Raw genomic sequence first — 20218 nt, 5'->3', positions numbered from 1 at the left:
ACGTTTCCCTCTCACCAGATTTAAATTTGAGGATCCAGTTTTGTCTATAATCAGTGAGAAATATCTGCAATCTTGGAGAATGCATTTTCCTAATCCTTGATGACAGTTTAGTCCTTGTATAAATCTTTTATTTCGAGCTTAACCCCAGCAGGTAGTTAACTGCAAGCTTGTACCCACTATGTAACCATTGTTTTTACTCAGAACTTTACTTTAATCGCCTTATCCACAGTAGATCTTACCCCCCTCACAACAAGATGCTCTTGACAGGGAGTGGTTTGAAAAGCATTGTTTCTCAGGCTGTGATTAATTCTGGCTTAGTGTGGATGGAAAGCCATGAGAGAGGAGAAGAGGCTCTTTTATAATTAGCTGGTTTAGCGGAGACATAACAAGCTTTTTTTTTTAATCTAATTTTTTTGCTGCACATATTTGTCTTTAATGAGATTAATTATGGTTATTTTGCTTTTAAGTATTACAAAAAGCATGCAAAGGGATCCAAAAGAAGATTGTGGTACAGACGAGAACAGTTTATCACCAGGTTTGCGGTTTAATTACATTTAATTAGGGTTGCCCAGAGATTGTGGGTTGCAGAAGGTAAGTGTGAGTGAGTGATCAAAGGTATGCTGAATTAGCTGAGCATGAACTGGCTGAAAGAGGGAGTTGCAGGATGAGGTTAACTATGCAGCTCACTGAGCGGTGCAGAGCTGGGCAGGAAAGTTTTCATATGGCCTACTATATAGTTGTAGTGCAAAGGGAAAACAGCTGCCAAGGGCAAGGGGAGATGTACACAGGGCGCCAGTCCACCACAGAGGTGTTTCATATGTTCTAGTTCAAAATTAAGGACCGAGGTTTCCTCTCCTCTCACTGTTGACTAGGACAGTGTCCACCATACCAACAAGCAGCTAGAAGTGGTGGCAGGGACTAACTTCTGTATAGATTAAATTAACTAAAGCAGAGGTGCAGAATTGCATCTAAGCTTTATTAAGGCATTTGCATTTTTCTAAACAGAGAGGGGACCAAAAATGTGGCTGTACAAGAAAAGTACGGATATCAGAATTATCCAGTGGACATCAAGTGTTCAGTGTCTGCATACAATTTTCAAGACAATCCATGCAGTAGGTTTTGAGTTATTTCATCCCAAAGAAAGACTGACACTTCTAGTCATAATGGAGCCAACAGATGAAGACATGAACTGTAAAACATGCATCGTCTGTGTGTTTGGTTGTGCCCTGCTGTGTTAAAACAACCCCACAATTCATAGCACCAACCCATGAGATACCAACTCATTGAACAAACACTGAGTGAGATGATAGATGATTTGAAGCATCCCTCCACACAATCCCCTTTGTCATTTCTGAATCCTCGACTTCAGGAACATCAGACCGAGTCAGCCTGACAGCCACACAGTCCAACCATCCAGGGGTCTCTGCGAATGCACCCCTGTTTCACTATCGCTTCCCAGGGTTACGACGGGTTGCGGATTATCTGATTAGATGAGTGCAGTTGGTTTTGTGGGACAGAAAAACATTATCATAATGGATTAGACATGGTGGCTTTATACAGATGAAGTGAGGCACAGAGAGAAAATGGGAATTTCACTCTGACAGAGTCACTGCTCTGTCTCACATAAATGTCAGCAGCCACTACACTGCTTAAAAATCACCTGCAGGGCTCATGACTGAGTGCTGAGCTGTTTAATCTACTATATAATGAAGATTATATCAGCCTTTATTTATATATATAGATATATATCTTTATATCTCTCTCTCTCTCTATATATATATATATATATCGCTCTCTCTCTCTCTATATATATATATATATATATAGAGAGAGAGATCAAGGCTGCACTCCTTGATCTGAGTGCAGCCTTTGACACCATCTCTCATCCCATTCTTCTTAGCAGATTAGCTTCTATTGGTCTCTCTCATACTCCACTAGCCTGGTTTAAATCATACCTGTCTGACCGCACTCAGTTCATTCAATTAAAATCCTTCACTTCTCAGCCTTCTCCTCTATCTACTGGGGTGCCCCAGGGATCTGTCCTCGGGCCCCTTCTTTTCATCATTTACCTTCTTCCACTCGGACATATTTTTCGTAAATATAATATTCAGTTCCACTGCTATGCCGATGACACCCAGCTTTACCTCTCTACCAAACCCGATTCTACTCTTCCTCCACCCTCCCTTATCCTCTGCTTAGCTGAATTCAATTCCTGGTTCTCCTCCAACTTCCTTAAACTCAACAGCAATAAATCAGAACTTCTCCTGGTCGGCACTAAACGACTGCTATCCAGAATTAACAATTTCTCTCTCACCATCAATAACTCACTGGTCCCTATCTCTCCCTCTGTGAAAAGCTTGGGTGTCATTCTTGATAGCACATTATCCTTTAATTCACATATCAATAATGTCACACGTGCAGCATATTTCCAACTCCGTAATATCAATCGCCTCCGCCCTTTCCTCACTCCTCATGCCACTGCCATTCTCGTCCATAATCTTGTTATCTCTCGAATTGACTACTGTAACTCACTATTATTTGGCCTTACACAAAAATCTATTAACAAGCTCCAACGTGTCCAGAACTCTGCTGCCCGTATTATTACTAGAACTTCCTCTACCCACCACATCTCCCCAATCCTGAAGCAGCTTCACTGGCTCCCGGTTAAATTTCGCATCCATTTTAAAATAATCCTCTATACATTTAAGGCTATTCATTCTCTCTCTCCACCATACCTCTCCGATTTAGTACAGATGAACTTCCCATCCTGGTGCCTCAGATCTTCATCTTCTCTTTCTCTCTCTGTTCCTTCCGCTCGTCTGATTACAATGGGGGGGCAGGGCTTTTAGTTGCTCTGCCCCTCGACTTTGGAATTCCTTACCCCCCGACCTCAGAAATATTAGTTCATTCCCTCTTTTTAAGTCCACCCTCAAAACTCATCTGTTTAAAATTGGTTATGTTTAAACCTCTGTATGCTCTAACTTTTATCTATTATTCTTATTATTGTGTATATTTCCAGTTTCTGTGTTTTTATCTGTTGTACAGTGTCCTTGGGAGCTTTGAAAGGCGCTATTTTTAAATAAAATGTAATATATATATATATATATATATATATATATATATATATATATATATATATATATATATATATATATATATATATAGAGAGAGAGAGAGAGAGAGAGAGAGATATCTATATATATAAATAAATAAGGGCTGATGCAATAAAGGCTCTCAGCTACCCTATCTTCTGTTTGCAAACCAGCTCCTTCCTCCAGTGTCTGCTTTTGGGTCCACTCTAACAATCACACCGGCGCACCCCGCCATGACACTCTCAGCCTTCCTTTCTCTGTATCTTCATTCAAATTGGCAGACGTCCTGACAATGAACAGTAAGAGACAAAGGACTTAAATACACACATGAGGTGATCAGGGGAAGTGGAGACACATGAGAAAAACAGCTGACCAGGATAAACATAATGATGGACAGGAAATGTAAAGAGGAAGATTGAGAGGAAGGGAGGAAAATAGGTAAGGAACAAGATAGGGACAGAATAAATGGGGGTAGAAAGGCAGTGAGGAAGATAGGGAAGAAGACTGAGAGGGAAGTAGATGGAAGAAAATTAAGGGAAAGAGGATGGAGAGAGATAGGGTTGAACAGGGAGGGAGATAGGTAGGAAGACATCAAGTGAAGAACTGTAGAAAAAGATGACGGGGGGAAGGGAAGGAAAGAGGGGACAGGGAGGGAGGGAGATAAGAAGAAGCGAGAAAGGAAGGTTGAGAAGAATGAGAAAGCTAGGGGGTCAAGGATGAAGGAAATCTTTGTCCTTAAACGGCAATTTGTTGTACAGTCAGCAGAAATCACACAACCATCAAGCAAAATGCAATAAATATACACAATTCTTTTAAAAATGAGCAACATTAACATTAAGAACACAATGAGTAGATAAAGAAGAAGATGGAGGGAGTGAGGGATGAAGGGACATATGGAGGAGGACAGGGAGGAAGAAGGGGGGGGAGATAAGGCAGGAGGGAGAAAAAGGATGTTGATAGTCTAGTCAACAGGATAATTTGTAATGCTTCTTTAATGAGCATAATAATTTTCAGTTCTGCTCTTGTAATAGGTAAAAATATGTTTCTATTGATACATAATAACCTTTAGAAACAAGCGATTGTTTCTGTACGTGTAGAAATCTCATTAGCTTCATCGGTTTCTCTACATACATCTTTGCTGCCCTTTGTCACTTTTACATAATTCAGTAGCTTTCTATCATACACTGGTTTCTTTTTTCTCAACTGTTCTCTGATGTAATCCCACAGGCTGCCTTACTGTTTCTGCCTGCTTGTTACCTGAAATCACAAAGGTGGGAAAAATAAGGAAAAGTTTACTTGGAGATAAATTATCTGAATTTCAGGAGTGTGACCACGCCTCTGAACACGCCCCTTCCGGTTCTCATCTATATATGACCACTCAGTTCTACAAGCTGTTCGTTCTCGTTTTCATGCCCCACCCTCCGTTTTTCAGTTCTTTCACTTCTCATTAGTACATGGGGATCTGCCAGGCCCGGGAGCTGCCGCAAGTCCCCTCAGAGGACTTCCCCGAACTGCAGCTCAATTCATGTTTAAGCCATTCGCCTTTATCTACTAAAAAATGCTAAAATGGGGACGCGGGCCCAGCTAGAGAAATATTTTAAATGGATTAAACTGTCAGGAACCAAGGTTTACACTCACAGATGGGACCCAAAGGCAAACTCAATACAAAATTCACGGGAACTATGTACAGATTTATTTCTTTAACATAAATGTCCAGGAACAACCAAGGGAACGAGAATATAACTCAAGCTGAGGAAACCGGGAACTGAAATGCCCTGGGAAGCCGTGATCGGGATCGTGGGAAGATGCAACAGAAAGGGGAAACAATTACTTGGGTGCAGGAGAACGGAGAGTCAAAACTAAAGAAGAATTAGAATGCTGCGGCTTATAATCAGAGTCAGACCGTGGGGCTCGGAGGGGAGAGTGTCCGTGGGAAAATCCTAGCAGGGAAAGACGGAGACCGAGGGAGTTCTCTTGCACGCAGAACAGGCAGGAGGGCGTAATATTAACACAGGTAACAAAATGCCTGAAAAACTCAGAGCTTAGGAGACCCAAGTTATTACCAAGAGTGACTAACGGACTGGGGTGGATCAGCCGTCCACGCTGGGTGAAATAGCCCTGCTGCCTGGGATGGAATACAGGTGTGATGCTGATGGTCCAACCCGAGGGCGTGGCCACTGAGGCAACACGAACACTCCCCAGATACTGCTCCCACGGACCATGACATAAACTACTAGACTAGAGTCTTATTTTACCTTTTTAAATGACCTGATTTTGGATCATCTTTTTGTTTTTTACCGTGTTTTTAAATGGGTCCCGCCCATGGACACTAACAAAAACAAACAGGCACAAAACAAACCCTGATGGAGTCATCCAGGGAGAACTGAGAGACTCTGGGAACAAACTAAGAATAAACTAATCAGCAGTTTGTAAACTGGTGCTAGGGCAGATTTTAATAATAAACACATCTTTAAAATTGTCAGTTTTCATCAGGTTCTCACATTAATTGCAATTACCACAACAACAACTTCCAATTTTCTGGTTTGGAGCAGAAAGAGGCCCCCAGACTAGTTTGTCCTTGATTGTTGCCGTGCGTCTGAAGCGGATTCCTGGGAGTTCAGTAAAAATCTCTCATAAAGTATTATTACTCTCAGCAGTTTCCCTTTTTTTCTTTCTAATCTTTTTGATGCTGTAGCATGCGGCAAAGTAAGGTCTATGAGCTTGCTCTTGCTTTTCTGTCTCTGTAAGAGACAGAAAACCAAAACACCTCTCTTCCTAACCCTAATAATCTAATGTTGTTATCTACTGACCTTCTAGTGATTCAGAATTGGTCTAAAACATTCAGAATGTCCCAAGGACTTATTCTAATCATATCTTATGTGTGTGTAAGCATGTTTGCATTTAGCCCTCCGCACTCAAGGCATTTCTTACACTTTATCAGTCCGGACAGTCACGCCGAACGAAGCTTCTGACCTTCAAAAGGCCGAGTGCCAACTCGTTATAAGCACATTTGCAAGGTGTGTCTGTAAATTATTGAAACCCCTCTTTTTAACAAAAGACAAAAAATTAACAAATCTTCTAAACGCTATTCAGTTCGTTTCAATGAGTAATGATTAAACATGAAAATGATAGTTTATGCTTTTTCACTGATTCTCTAAAAGGTCCGTCTTCTCGGACCGCTATTAGCTTAAGCTTTACCATTCCTAAATTATTAAAGACACAAATGAAGTTATAAAATGTTCAAATAATCATGGTTTGATGTTAAAGCTCAACCTTCCCCCCCTTTTTTGACACATTCCAATGTGTCAAATCAACGGAGCTAGAACATTCAAAAAAAAAAAAAGTTAGGCAGCTACAAAGTTTCCCAGACTCTTAAGGTGATCCGCGTGTAACGTTCTGACTCAGGTATTTAATATTTTAATAAATCTCGTTTAATTAACTGCCACTATTTAAACTAACCTTAAAGACATAATTTAAGAAAAGATCACAAAGAATAACATGATATCAGTGTTTTGTAAGCGCGTGCGGCCTTCTATGCTCGAAGCCTTTCCCCTCAATAGATCAGTCAGACATCGCGCTGGCTGTAACTATTCACCCTTATTAACTTGAGCACAACTCTACAATGAGCAACAAGTTGCAATATGTATAAAAATGATCATGGTTACACCTGCAATGAAAAATTATATCATTATCCTAACACCTGTAAATAAAAGATTCATCAGAGGTTATAACAATCACAGGAACACAGATGTTAGTATAAGGTCAAAAGCTTCAATAAATGATCATCGATGCAATGCTTGTTGCATGATTCTCATACAATAATAATGCTGACATTAAAATAACAGTAAAACACCCCCTTTTGTCCCGTTTCACTTGACACCTAAATGTTTATAAATGCCTCTTTAATTCTTGATTTTATTTCCCCCTTTTCTCCCCTTACTGACCACAGCAGGGGGATCTTAGTTTTGAATCAGCCATGAATCCAGCTCACCTGATTCATCAGTGAGCTCCACCATCACTGGCGTCTGACAGGGTGGCGCTGCATACTCTTCCTTTAATGTCACTATTTTCAACCTGTTAATTAGAGTGTTTAAACCTGAAGTCGACTACGTCCACAACAAGTCAATACAGCTGTAAATGTGGCCAATTATCAATCTATTACCAATCAATAACAACAGATAACTTCTATTTTATGCATGCTTTTAATCAACCACTCACCCAGAGGATCTCCAATCCCAGCAAGTTCCTTCTCCTCCTTTAATGAGTCTGTCCTCCTTCCATGCCCTGGTAACCAGTCCATCCAGAGCCATATGATCTCATACATACGACAAGCCAAACCACACCTTGGTCACACCAACCCCCTTTCCACCCCCAAGATGTCCAATGCCATCCTAGTATGGACTGTCAAAAGTGGCTTTAACGCTGACTGTTCTGACAATCCATTTTATAACGTTCCTGGTCAGATTTGCCAATCTCTGCACCAGAGTTTTAAACGTTTCGCCATTTTCATTAGGTTTTATCTTTTATTTAGTTTCGACTCCAGATTTTCAATTTTTTGCCAGTTGTAATTAGTTTTTACCAATTCTTTGCTAGTTTAGTCTAGTTTTTATTTCCTGAAAATCCTTAGTTTCAATTTAGTTCTATTTATGTTTTGCAAAAGTTAAGTGTAACAAAATCTCAGTTCCATCATATCAGTCATGCTCTTCTGCTTATCCTTGGGTGTTGAGACTAATAACTATTAACTCTTGCCGCACCGAGTGTACCTAATTTTGGTTGAAGTCAATTGATAACCTTTTGAAGGCGATTGTTTCACACCTTTATTTAGATGTCCCAGTCCTGTTATCTCGGGATACATCACGCTGCCTTATCTGGGGTTAGCTATTTTCTTGGGATGCGAGTTAAGTGGGTGAGCTCTTCAACGAGGGGGAGCGTGCTCCCCCTGATGAGGTCTTCTAGGTAAGCTAGGTTAACCTTCTTGTGTGAGCTTTTCAAGTGCACTTTTAAGGTTTGTGGGATTTTTTTTTTGTTTTTTATAAATGTCCCTCAATTTGATCAATTTGCTTCTCTCGAGTTATAAAACTTTGTTATGAGCCAGTGTGAACACCTGAGATTTATATCTGTGCGAAATGCTGCTCATAGACTGGATTCTGGAGTCCTGATCAGAATGTCTCAGTCTCACATCCTAAAAGAGATTTTCTCAATGAGAAGGTAATGAAAACTGTCTGCATGTTACATGGGGTTTCGGATAGTCCTATTTCTGATGATTTAGGTTTGCAGGCATCCTTCGTTGTCCTCTGAAATCCATCCAAAAAGTTAATGGCCTGTAGGTAATAATCCAAGCTGAACTTCAGATTTTCATTCAGGGTTTTTCTGTGCTTGACAAATACAAACATATCATCGTTGTGTCTTCTGCACCGCACAGTTTTTTGTTTGGAAAATGTTAAGTTTCTGCCATTTTCCTAATAACAGATATGTATAGTAGATGGAAAACATGCATCCATAGCTGTCATCTTTTCCTGACTTAGTTTGTCCTGAAAAGGTATTATTTTGAAGAACCCACTCACAAGTGGACATAAGGTCAATCCGTCTGCGCCTCAAATGGTATCTTAAGGCCATTGGACCTACATCATGTGCTATATTACTTTTTATATATCTAGGTTATCATAAAGTGCAATTCTAGGAAAGAACATGAAACCCCAAACTGAACAAGCTCACTGAAATGAGTCACCAGATTTGAGAAAGTAGAGCAACTTGGAGATTTGGCAATAAAAAATTATATCTTAAGTGACTTACTGCTTATTTTCTCACATACAGCCTCTGGTATACTTTTCCCTTTTTCAGTCACCAGTTAAGAAAGTATTTATTACATAAAGGGTCACAAATACAATCAAATGAATGGCAGCACTAGGACAAAATTTGCCTCACCAACATCCTGCCGAGTGCAGAGCAGTAATCTCCATTTCAGATGCAGGGGGGCTGTGTTTATGTTTTACTCAGAAATCACTCTAGCCTCCGAAACTGTTTTATGTTCCTCGAATTTTATGGTGCCTGAGGATTTGATACTTTTTTCCTTTTTTTCAGAGAAGAGATTTCCTGCTTAAAATGTATTTGACATTTATTTTGATCTCACCTCAGCCTTTGGGGTAAATGAAGAAAAATATCTGCTTACATTGCCTTTTTAATTCATCACTGCTGTTGACATTTATCTGAGATTGGTGCAGTACACGCTCCGTTTATCAGCACAATTAAAATTGATCAGACAAGCTACTCCATCCAATCATCCACTTTCTCCTGTCAAATCTGTCAACTCAGTGAAAAATGAATTAGTCCGTTATACACCGGCGAGTAATCCGCGGTTTATATAGAATGTAGTTGATGAAAAAAAAAGTGAAAGCTTTTAATGTGGGCCAATCACAGCTACAAGACTGTGGACGGGACTTGTCAGCTGGTGTTATGCATCACTTTGGATTTATTAGGTCAGGATTAATATAAATACCCAATTTTAATTATACGAGAGTGAATACGTGACTTGGCAATCAGGTCACCTGAATGTACTGTGTTTGCACATGAAGGCCTGAGGTTTAAATGCGTCTGCTCCGTTCTTCATAAATAAAACAGCAGGATGTATGTCACGCTGCAGGGAACTCTTCATAGCATTGCTGGAGTTCAGGGCTTTTTGAGATGTACTCAGTCTTTCATAAACATGCGAGATGCTGAGGCTGTTGACGGACGACTGAAAAGCATTAGATCTCATTTTTCCTTCGTGGTGCACATAAAGACACCAGATAATGTTGGTACTTTAACAGAGATAATACAAACACTGATGTAGCATATAGCGTAATATCTACATAGCTTATTGGAGCTCAGATTCTTTTTCCAAATGTAAATATATTATTTACATATCTAGTATTTCTACTGTATTTCTCAAAAAAATGTTTTTAAATGATTATTTCTTTTACTTATCTATTTTATATGTGGATTGTTCTGTTTGACATCTGTTGTTGACAGTAAAGCATACATTTCATTGTACAGGGAAACATGTTTCTCTGCTGTGCGTATGACAATAACTTTGAAACATAATGATTGTGATTGATGGCGAGGGGATCATCACAGTAATTGCAAATCATCCTGAATGGCACAAAAATGTCTGAAACAAACTGTAATGTCAGTTTAATAGTTGTGGAGGTATTTGTGATCAAATGCGGCAATGGGGACTAAACACACAAACATACACACACTCACACACACTATCAGAAAACACGAGAAGGTTTTCAGACTCAAAACAAAGTTTGCTTCCTGTTTCACAGTCTGAGCCCTGAAGACGAGAGAGAATGGAATAGTGATTCGTTGCTATTTTTCCAGATTGGTGTGACAGATTGGCAGAGCTAATCAGCTGAAGCTAATTAATTAAAAGTCCAGCATTGAAAATATACTCAAGTAACATTCAGAATAGTCGTGTTTTAATAGTTAAGTTATACAAATCTCAAGCCACATATCATTTAAGATTAGACTTAAAACTTTTCTTTTTTCATAAAACTTTATAAACTTGATAAAACTGCCCCTCCCTGAGGCTGGTTCTGCTGGTTTCTTCCTGTTAAAAGGGAGTTTTTCCTTCCCATTGACGCTTGTGCTTGTTCATAAGGGGCTGACTGATTGTTGGGATCTTCACCTTGCAAAATAAGCAAGGCTGCACCTATTTCCCATTTGTAAACATATGAGGGGTAGCTTAAGACTTTTGAACAGTACTGTACATTTTGTAAAAATTGCAATTGGGAAAGCCACTAAGTAAAGCTGTAAATGTTTGCATAAATTTAGTGAATTTAACCTGTTCTAATTACCTATGAAGTTTAAAATATAAGTACAAACTTTTAGGATGCGGTTTGTGGAAGTAGAGTTATTCTAACTAAAGCTTGACAAAAGAGATGTTCAGCTTTGCAGCTGGATTTTGCACTAAATCTTGAGCACCTGAATGTCTATACTGTCAGCATTGTGACAGTGTTATTAATAACTTTCTGCTGCTTCTCCCTCTGTCTCTGTTTGCAGGATGTAAAACAGAATGGGATGAGATCGGGTGCTGGCTGCGAGCTGAGGTTGGGCAGGTGGTCAATTTGTCCTGCTCTGAAGTCTTCCAGCATTTCTCCAGCAATCAAGGTTGGTTCCTGCACCAGCCTCAGTGAACACAGAAAAGCACAGATCCTCATAGCCAAATCATCTGATCACCAGCATTGTTAAAATAATATAATGTAAAAATCCGATTCTTGGATGCTGTGCTGTCGCACCAGTATTAGCTTTAGCTCTGCTGGATAATCAGCAGAGCTAAAGCAGGCTGGAGTCAATGCTGGAGAATCATAGCATGTATTCATGTATGTTTGTTGGCAAGAATACACACACACACACACACACACACACACACACACACACACACACACACACACACACACACACACACACATATAATATGCTCTAGGATGTTTTTGGCAGAAGTGGATTGAAATCTTGTCTGCAGGGTTCATTCATCACAATTTGACATCCTTTTCGGCTGCTGTCTCCTCAAAGAAAGTCCTTGTGACACCATGAGAAATAAATTCTTTCTTAATAATGAGCTTTTGCATTTAGCAATTTTTATATTTACACATACGTGTGTAAATAATGCACATATATCCACATTAAGATTTTTATTAGCTTTTTCTTTGGTTAAAACAATTACATGTTTTGCGACTATTAAACTGGTCCTTATAGGACAACAAGTAAACGTTTAAAATGACGCACACAGACAGCAATATTGGTCTGTTGTATTGTTACAGGACCATTAGAGGAGGGAAAGCCACATTAATTAACGAGTAATGCTCTTTCCTCCTTTACCTTGATGGAAATAACGGCTCATTATGATCTGAATTGCTAATCACCCAAACAAACAAGAGGCTTTGCTTTCAGCTGCACAGTTTGCAGCATTTGGACTCCAGTCGGTTTCTGTTTGCTCAGAGGAAATAACGAACAAAGAAAAAAATCCTCCTGTCATTTATTTTTATGCATCTTTGTTCTGCTAAACAGCAATTCTGCTATTACCTATGCGCTATCTCTGGCAAAGATATTTAAATACACAGTCCCACAAATACCAGATGAATTTCTCCTGTCACCCGCTGTATCCAAATGAACTTTAACCAAAAGCAGACGTCAGTGGACATAAAAGAATAAAATTTTTTGACTCAAAGCACGATGGACCGAAATAGTCTCAGAGAAGAAATACTGGTGCAAGTGTACCGGACTGATGACTTAAAGCTTGTAGGTTAAAACAAGGCGTGTAAAGCAATTGTTGATGAAAATCTGGATCTTGCTGGTAGTGGTGTTGGTCACCCGCCACATCTCGGACCCATACAGGAGGACTGCTTTCACATTAGTGTTGAAGATGTGCTGAGATAAGGCTTTGGAGTTCCAGATGGGTCGCAGGGTGTTGAATGCAAGCCTTGCTTTGTTGATTTGTCTTCATCTGCGCCACCATCACTGTTGACTATGCTTCCTAGGTAGATGAAGCAGTCAGTTTCCACCAAGTGTTTTCCCTGTAGCTGCTGTGGATGTTCTTGTCAGTTGTTCAGCCGCAACACCTCTGTTTTTCTGACGTTGATCTTCAGGCCAGTCTTTTCTGCCTCCTCAGCGAGCCGGGTAAGCTTTTCATCAACAAGTGCTTTCGACACATCCTCAACATCAGATGGCCTGAGAAGATCTCGAACACAGACCTGTGTAAGAGAACCAGCCAGAACCCGGTCGGTCAAGACATCAAGAAGAGAAAATGGGGCTGGATAGGCCACACACTTCGAAAACCAATCGACAACGTCACAAAGCAAGCACTGGACTGGAACCCACAAGGAAAAAGGAAAGTGGGGAGACCCAAACAGACGTGGAGAAGATCTGTCGAGAGCGAAGTGAAGGCCGCCGGAATGACGTGGACCCAGCTGAAGAGAACGGCCCAGAACAGAGTCCGTTGGCGTGGTGTTGTTGTGGCCCTATGCTTCACCAGGAGTCTACAGGAAAATTGCTTTGATTGATTTGTAAAGCAATTATGATTCAATATTTAATTACAAAGGAATTAATCAGCTCATGGTTTCACAAGCATTTTGCAAATTTCTAAATATTCGTATTTTTTCCCCCTTTACACAGCTGCCGGGAAGCATATCATTTACTTAAAGTACGTCTCTTCGATATGTTTTTGTGAAAAAACTGCTGCAGTGTGAAAATAGGCTGCCCTGAGATTATGGATGAGGTTCTGCATATTGTTTAACTGTCCAGCCAGCAACTTCTGTTCCATCTCACAGTGTTGCTTTTGGTATCATTAGTCAAAAATCACTGTAAACTGCTGCTTTGTGCTGAACAACAGATATATTGTCAGAAGAAAGCACAGTGGAGACTTTAGACAATAAAGGACCAGATATTTCCAAAAGAGGTTGGAAGAGACCAAAGTGAGCTTCAATAGACTGAGTAGAGGATTTGCTTCAAATATAATGGAGAAAAAGAAATTAAAAGATGATAATGGTGTAGCAGTTATTAGCCCTGAAGTTAAAAAGGAAAATATACCTGCAGAGTTTCAGTAGGTTTCAGTAGGTTTCATACAACACCTTTTTCTTCACTTTTCAAAAATCCTAAAAGTTAAACTCGACCAAAGGAGCCAGAGTGTAATTTCAACAGCATTTCACAACAAAAAGGGATGCGAATAACACATTTTAATTCAGGTAGATTTAAAATAGCTCGTATTGTCAGTCAGTTGTGTTGTAAAATGTATGAAAAGACTAAAAACCAAGACAGAAAAGGACACTTGGTGTAACAAAAAGGTTCACTGAGCTTCTAAACCCAGGCTGTCAAACAAACAGCCTGTAGGTCAGAACTAGCCCATCAGACTGTCCCACTGGAGGGATTTGAAAAGTGCCAAAATTATAGAGAAAGAGGGCATTTAGCAGTTTCACCCAAGCATCGTGTTGAAAGCTCATGGTCAGGAGACTGACTGAACATTGTTGAGATCTCAGGGTGTTCATCACCATGTTTTGCAAATGCATGGTGCATTACATGTGAACATTTTCAGCAGGTAGTTATATGTCTTTATAAGAAAGAAACAATTTGAAGGTGTTATTTACAGGTTCCCATGCAGTGGTTATGCGACCCATAAACTGAACTGAAATTGCCGCTTTCATTCTTGAGACAGAAAAAGTGGCTCCAAGTGGTTTGCACATTCCCCTTGCAAACAAAAAGACCTCCGGTTTATTCCTGGAAGGAAACACCAATCCTTTTGGGGTTGTGTCAGGAAGGGCACAAAAAATAATAAAAGAACAACATTCATATATTTGTGCGATTGAAACACTTGAAATTAACTGTCTCCTTGCGTTCTCTCTTTGGATTCCCCACATTAGGGTATGTTTACAGGAACTGTACTGCTGACGGTTGGTCGGAAATGTATCCACCCTATGAGGAGGCCTGCGCGTTCAGCGATGACAGCGAGCCTGAGTCCGAGGTATACGGACATGTGGTTGTAATCATGCCAGTCAATGAAGGATGAACATATTGTTTCTGCTTCCTCTATCGCTGTTTCCTTTTTATGTCAGACCTATTTGTAGTTAGCTGTGAGGACCTTTGTTCCAGGAATAAATGTAAACAACTCAAGGGAAATTACAGGTCCTGAAATTGTTTATATATTTAAACAACCACACAGTTAAAAATACATCTTTTTCAGTGTTTCAGCATAATTACTGCTTTTTCTATCTAAAGCTTAAACAAATTATTATTCATTCATGAATCTTATAAAGAAAGAACCCTTGAAGTTGCAGCAATCTGAGTCAGACTCACAGCTTCAGACTTTTATTTTGATATTTTTCTAAACTAACGGTTTCTCTGTTTTCCTGTCTCCAGACGAGTTACCTTTATACCTTCAGACAGGTTTACACCGTAGGCTACGCCACGTCACTCATCTCCCTCATTACAGCCATCGTGGTGTTCGCAGCCTTCAGGTTAGACCAGAGCGGCACACACCACCATCTGCACCCACAAAAGGCCAATAAAAGGGGAAATTTCTATGATGCAGACACATTCAGGATTTGTGTGGTTAGGACAGCATCTTATAATTTTAGGAAAATAAGATAAGAGATAAGATAAGATAGAACTTTATTAATCCCTCGGGTGGGTTCCTCTGGGAAATTCGACTTCCAAAAAAAGCACAGCAACGACCGAAGTTACAGTTACAGAACTGTTATATATATATATATACACACACACACACACACACACACACACACACACACACACACACACACACACACATATATAAATACAGAGACAAATATAAATAAAATATACAAAGGGGATAAATAGAATAAATAGGAATAAAAAATAAAAATACAAGTGAATTGCACATTTCAAGTATTGAGTCTATGCATATATAAATATGCATATATTCAGATGATAAAGCCTCAAAGAGCCTTTGTAGTACAGAGGATTATGAATCATCTTACACATGCAAATTCATGAAGTTGTTTACCTTCTTCTTCCGCCTTATGAAATATTAATTTACATGCAGTGTATGCTTTACGCTATTGTTACGCAGGAAGTTCCGCTGCACCAGAAACTACATCCACATCAACCTGTTCGCCTCCTTCATCCTGAGAGCCAGTGCCGTCTTCATTAAAGACACCGTGCTGTTTGCTGATGAGACCCTGGACCACTGCTCCATGTCCACGGTGAGGGCTCTAATTGATGTTTGCATCAAAATAGATTCCCACATGCTGTGTGATTGAGTTAACAGTGGAAACAGAGAACGAGGAGGGGAAGACACGTGGCAAAACAATGAGAGGGAAATACTCTCATTAGACTGATGAAATCTTTTAGCAACAATTTAAGATTTTTTTTTTATATTGGAAAAATGAGAAAATATAGGTTTAAATCTACAGTAGATAGATAGATAGATAGATAGATAGATAGATAGATAGATAGATAGATAGATAGATAGATGAAGGTATAACCGTAGGAATGATTTCCTGAAGTGGTCTTTATGTTAGTGGGGTCTGAGGGAGAACGAACTCTGTTGGCTCTGTAGTGTGAAATGGAGTGGGTGTGTCCATGATGGACAATAGTTTGTCAATGCCCTCCTGTCCCTCTGTGACTCAAACGCCTCCAGATTCTGGCCACTGATGAATTTGTTGTTCCTGCTGGCATCTCTGGCACAGATGCCACCCCTCCAAGCAGACAGCAGCACTTGCTGCTAAAAATTGGTCTTGCCGTTTTGCCTCAAACACTGGAGGAACTGAGGTTCCTCAAAAAATAGAATCCAATCTGTCATTCATGTGAACACCCTATTACCTGTAGCCGTCCACTGCTTCAGTCACCCATCATGCTAATTGGCTTAGTCACCGGAAATCAACCACTATCTCTTTTGAGTGGCTGAATTTCAGAAGGAGGTGGTTTTCCGCCAAAGTACTACACATAGCTCTTCATCACCTCCCACTCCAGCCCTGTCCCTAATACACCCAACCACTGCAGTGTCATTAGACGACTTCTGCAGGTGGCATGATTCATTCATGTGCTGGAAGTCAGAAGGTTATAGAGTGAACAGGAATACAGACACTTCCGTCCTGTATATATTTTGTATCAGGATCTCCTTATATAGAATGTACTGAATATGCTTTTTTTGCACATGTGTGTGTTGGATTTGGAGAAAAGGTTTGTTTCTTTTTTCATGAATTGATTTTAAAAAACAGCCTTTGTGTTTGTTCCTTATTACATGTTTTGGTCTCGGTGTCCATGCTTTTTATTGCTTTTTTGTCATCTTTGGTTTTTATTCTCCTGTGTATCTTTGTGGGGTTTTTTTTGTTTATCTTTGTTCACTTATTGTTTGGTGCTGGTTTTACACTTTTGTGTGTTTTTGTGGTTATGTACTGCACATCTTCCTGTTGGTTTATATCTCTAGATTTTGCTAATTTTGTGTTCCTTTTTTTTATTGTTTTATAAATTTTAATTTCTTTTGCAAGTCTTCTCAAATTGTGATTTTGTGACTATTTAGGTAGTTTATTTTTGTCTTTTTTTTAATTGGTTTGAGTTCCTTGGTGCTTATTTTGTATTTCTTTGTACTTGATTGACTTCAGTTGACGTTATAGCAAAAGTAGAAGAAGAATCAAATATTTTTTTGTCACTACCTTCCCTTTTATTACACAAAAAGATGTATTATTATGTTAAATGATGACACATCCAGTTTTTCTAACTTTGTTTTGTTGTTTCCTCTCTATAGAAAGCGTGCAAGTCAGCCGTGGCTTTCTTCCAGTTCAGCATCCTGGCCAATTACTTCTGGCTGCTGGTGGAGGGCATGTATCTGCAGACACTGCTGGCTCTGACCTTCGTCTCACAGAGGAAATACTTCTGGTGGTATATCCTGATTGGATGGGGTGAGTAAGAGTGACTGAATTGTCTTTACAAAAACAATCACACACTGTAGCTCCAACACAAACACTAAAAAACACAGAATAAAATGTGACCCACAGACAGATTAATATTCAAAAGGGTTATCTAAAATCATTTGTTAATCATGATCAGCTCTAGCAATAAAGCAAATATTGGTGAAATAGAGACAGGGCCATAGAACACAGAGGCTCAGTTGAAAGGGGAGGTGCTATAAATATGGTAGAAAAACTTCTTTTTTGTTACAAATAAGCTCAGTTGTGGATGCAAAGACAAACAATTTGCTTTTCTGAAAATATGCTTAGAAAGTCAAAATTTTTTTGCCTTGTTTTGCGGTTTTGACTACTGAACAGGGTGTTTATTATCCTAAACAGTCAATTAACACCTTTTGTCCTTTGTCTGTATATGTTTATAAGTCCCATGACTTGATGTTTTTGCTCACATTGGAATATTGTCAATTTGCACCGACATGTCAAATGGGCAAATTAAAATACAGGCTTCCTTTGTTTCTGTGTACAAAAGCACAGCCTCTATAATTGTGTTACACAAATTAATACAGATTATTTTTTAATTACACAAAAGTGTAATTCTCCTAGAATTAAATGGGATTTCATTGTGTTTTAAGGGGTACAAACTAAAGTTTTTACAGGAAAGAAATTTTTTTTAGTAGTGTGTGACTTTGGGTAATTTAAAAGAAATCCAAATAAAAATTTCCACAGCTTGCACTGTGCAAAATACATTGAAATTCAATTGAATAATATGGGAAAACACCCTTTGTTAACACCCGTATGATGTTAACTTGTTAAATGGATTGCAGCATTTAAAAACAAATGTTTTATATAGGCAGGGAGGGACTGGTTAAAAAAGGCACTTCACAAACTTTATCTATTTAGTGGTACTCTTTAAAAAACTAAAACTGTTAAATAAGCAGTATTCAAGAAGGATAGTGAAAGAGGAAAATGTAATACATACATTTTAAAAATGTAAAAATGTAAAATTGTGGTCATAGCCTACAACAGTGATTGGTTTTCTCGCTACATCCCGGATGTGTCTCTGTGTGAGAAAAACACTATAAATGATTGATTTGAATGAGCAATATTTTCCAACTTGAAGAGACTGTATCCTTACAAACAGGATGCCTGTGAACTTAAAAAATGGAAATACTTGATAAATAATTGAATCGCTGTTTCCAGGTAAAAGTAGCATTGAAGCCTCGAGTCACACAAAAGGTCCCTACATGTTTTTTCTAGAGCTACACTAGCTGATCATCATGTAGCCTGACAAATACACAACAGCAACAGCTCATCTAACCGTTAAAATATCACATGTCAGAGACCATTAAAAGATGTAAAAGTGATTAAAATAATCATTAAAAGATATTCTTTTGGTAAGCGGAGAAAACACAGCAGTTAGCATGTTAGCTGCTATTAAATATTCAACTGGTGCTAGCGAGCCACTTTGACCTCCACACACAGTACTGCTCATATTATACAGTAACTAACTAGCTTACACAACTACACGTTAAAAAAATAGCCAGTAAAACATCAAGAACTTATCATTAGCTGTATATTTTTGGTTTCTCCATTTCAAAGAAGCTCTCAATGGTTTTCTGAAGTCCAGAGAAGTGTGATCCAGTGCAAATCATCATCATCATCATAATCGTCGTCATCTCTCCAGGCAGCCAGCCCATTGTTAATTCTGCTTATGGCAAGTTCTCCACTTGAGGTCTCACTCCTCATTGTTTCTGTCACCATCATCGGCCACATCTGCTAAAGGTCCTGCAGCAAACATGTCAGACGTTTACAGGCTTGCCAGCAAATGCCTGAAGGACCTGTCAAAGATTCACTCATATTAACTCCTTAATGAAGAAAAAGTAAAAAATAAAAATTGACTGTTATTTAAGCAAAAATGTGTTAAGCTCCACTGAAAGTTTAATAAATACATGATTTTTTTTTTATTCTAAAACATCAGAGTAATGTAGGTAAAGGAATAATTTTCAAGAACAAACAAATGTTTCCATCGTGGCTTTTGCTGATTTAAAGTCAAGGCGTCTTGTTGCTTTTCTGTCTCTCGTAAATGATGCTGCTGGAGAATAAGTGCCATCAGTTGCACATTGTGATGTGCTCAATTTAATATATTCAGCTGCAGAATAGGAGATAACAGGGGAACAGTATGAAAACCCCTTTCAGTGCCTTAAATGGATTAACCCTTTAAAGCCAAAACTATTCCCAGAAAATTATAAATTTTGAAGTGAGAGAGTTTATTGGACCTTTTGACAAAAACATAATATTAATTTGACATTTATTTAGAATTGTCAGGGGAAATTTTTAAACTAATGATAGAAGCCTCAAACGCTTACAAAAACTCATGTATCTAATATAAAGCACTAGGTGTTAAGGGGTTAAAGTCAGTATTATCACACATTATCTTCATATCTGGGTTGGAAATCTATTTTTACACAAGAACTGAGCCTCCAAAATCCTGGTAGCAGTTTATTTAGGCAGCAGCACAGCCCTAAAGATGAGTGTAGCGCTTGTTTTCCTCGGCCCCCCTTTTATTTTCTCTCCCATCTTTTTTTTTTCTTCTTAGCTTTCTATGGATGTTTTGAGAGGTTTCCATGTTTTCTCATCCCTTGTTCCTAAGCCAAGTGTTTTCCATTGTCTTACCATTCCCATCCCACTGTCTTTTTGTTTTGTTTG

At 39.0% G+C, this 20218-nt stretch overlaps 1 protein-coding gene across 1 annotated transcript in view; it reads left to right on the top strand.

Moving 5' to 3' along the window:
* Positions 1 to 20218, top strand: part of ghrhra (growth hormone releasing hormone receptor a) — a 45425-nt gene that overhangs the window by 10554 nt on the left and 14653 nt on the right. Inside the window, exons 3-7 of the mRNA XM_085255971.1 lie at positions 11136 to 11243; positions 14489 to 14589; positions 14985 to 15082; positions 15676 to 15808; positions 17353 to 17506. Coding sequence (XP_085112097.1) covers positions 11136 to 11243; positions 14489 to 14589; positions 14985 to 15082; positions 15676 to 15808; positions 17353 to 17506 — 594 coding nt within the window. The remainder of the gene's footprint in view (positions 1 to 11135; positions 11244 to 14488; positions 14590 to 14984; positions 15083 to 15675; positions 15809 to 17352; positions 17507 to 20218) is intronic.

The sequence above is a fragment of the Mchenga conophoros genome, linkage group LG18 (genome assembly GCF_057382185.1).
Source record: "Mchenga conophoros isolate Kocher_MC1m ecotype Shallow Benthic linkage group LG18, M_conophoros_male_GT1.1, whole genome shotgun sequence".
NCBI classification, from domain to species: Eukaryota; Metazoa; Chordata; class Actinopteri; order Cichliformes; family Cichlidae; genus Mchenga; species Mchenga conophoros.
The sequence above is the reverse complement of the archived record's forward strand: the minus strand, read 5'-3'. Positions and strand labels throughout refer to the sequence as shown.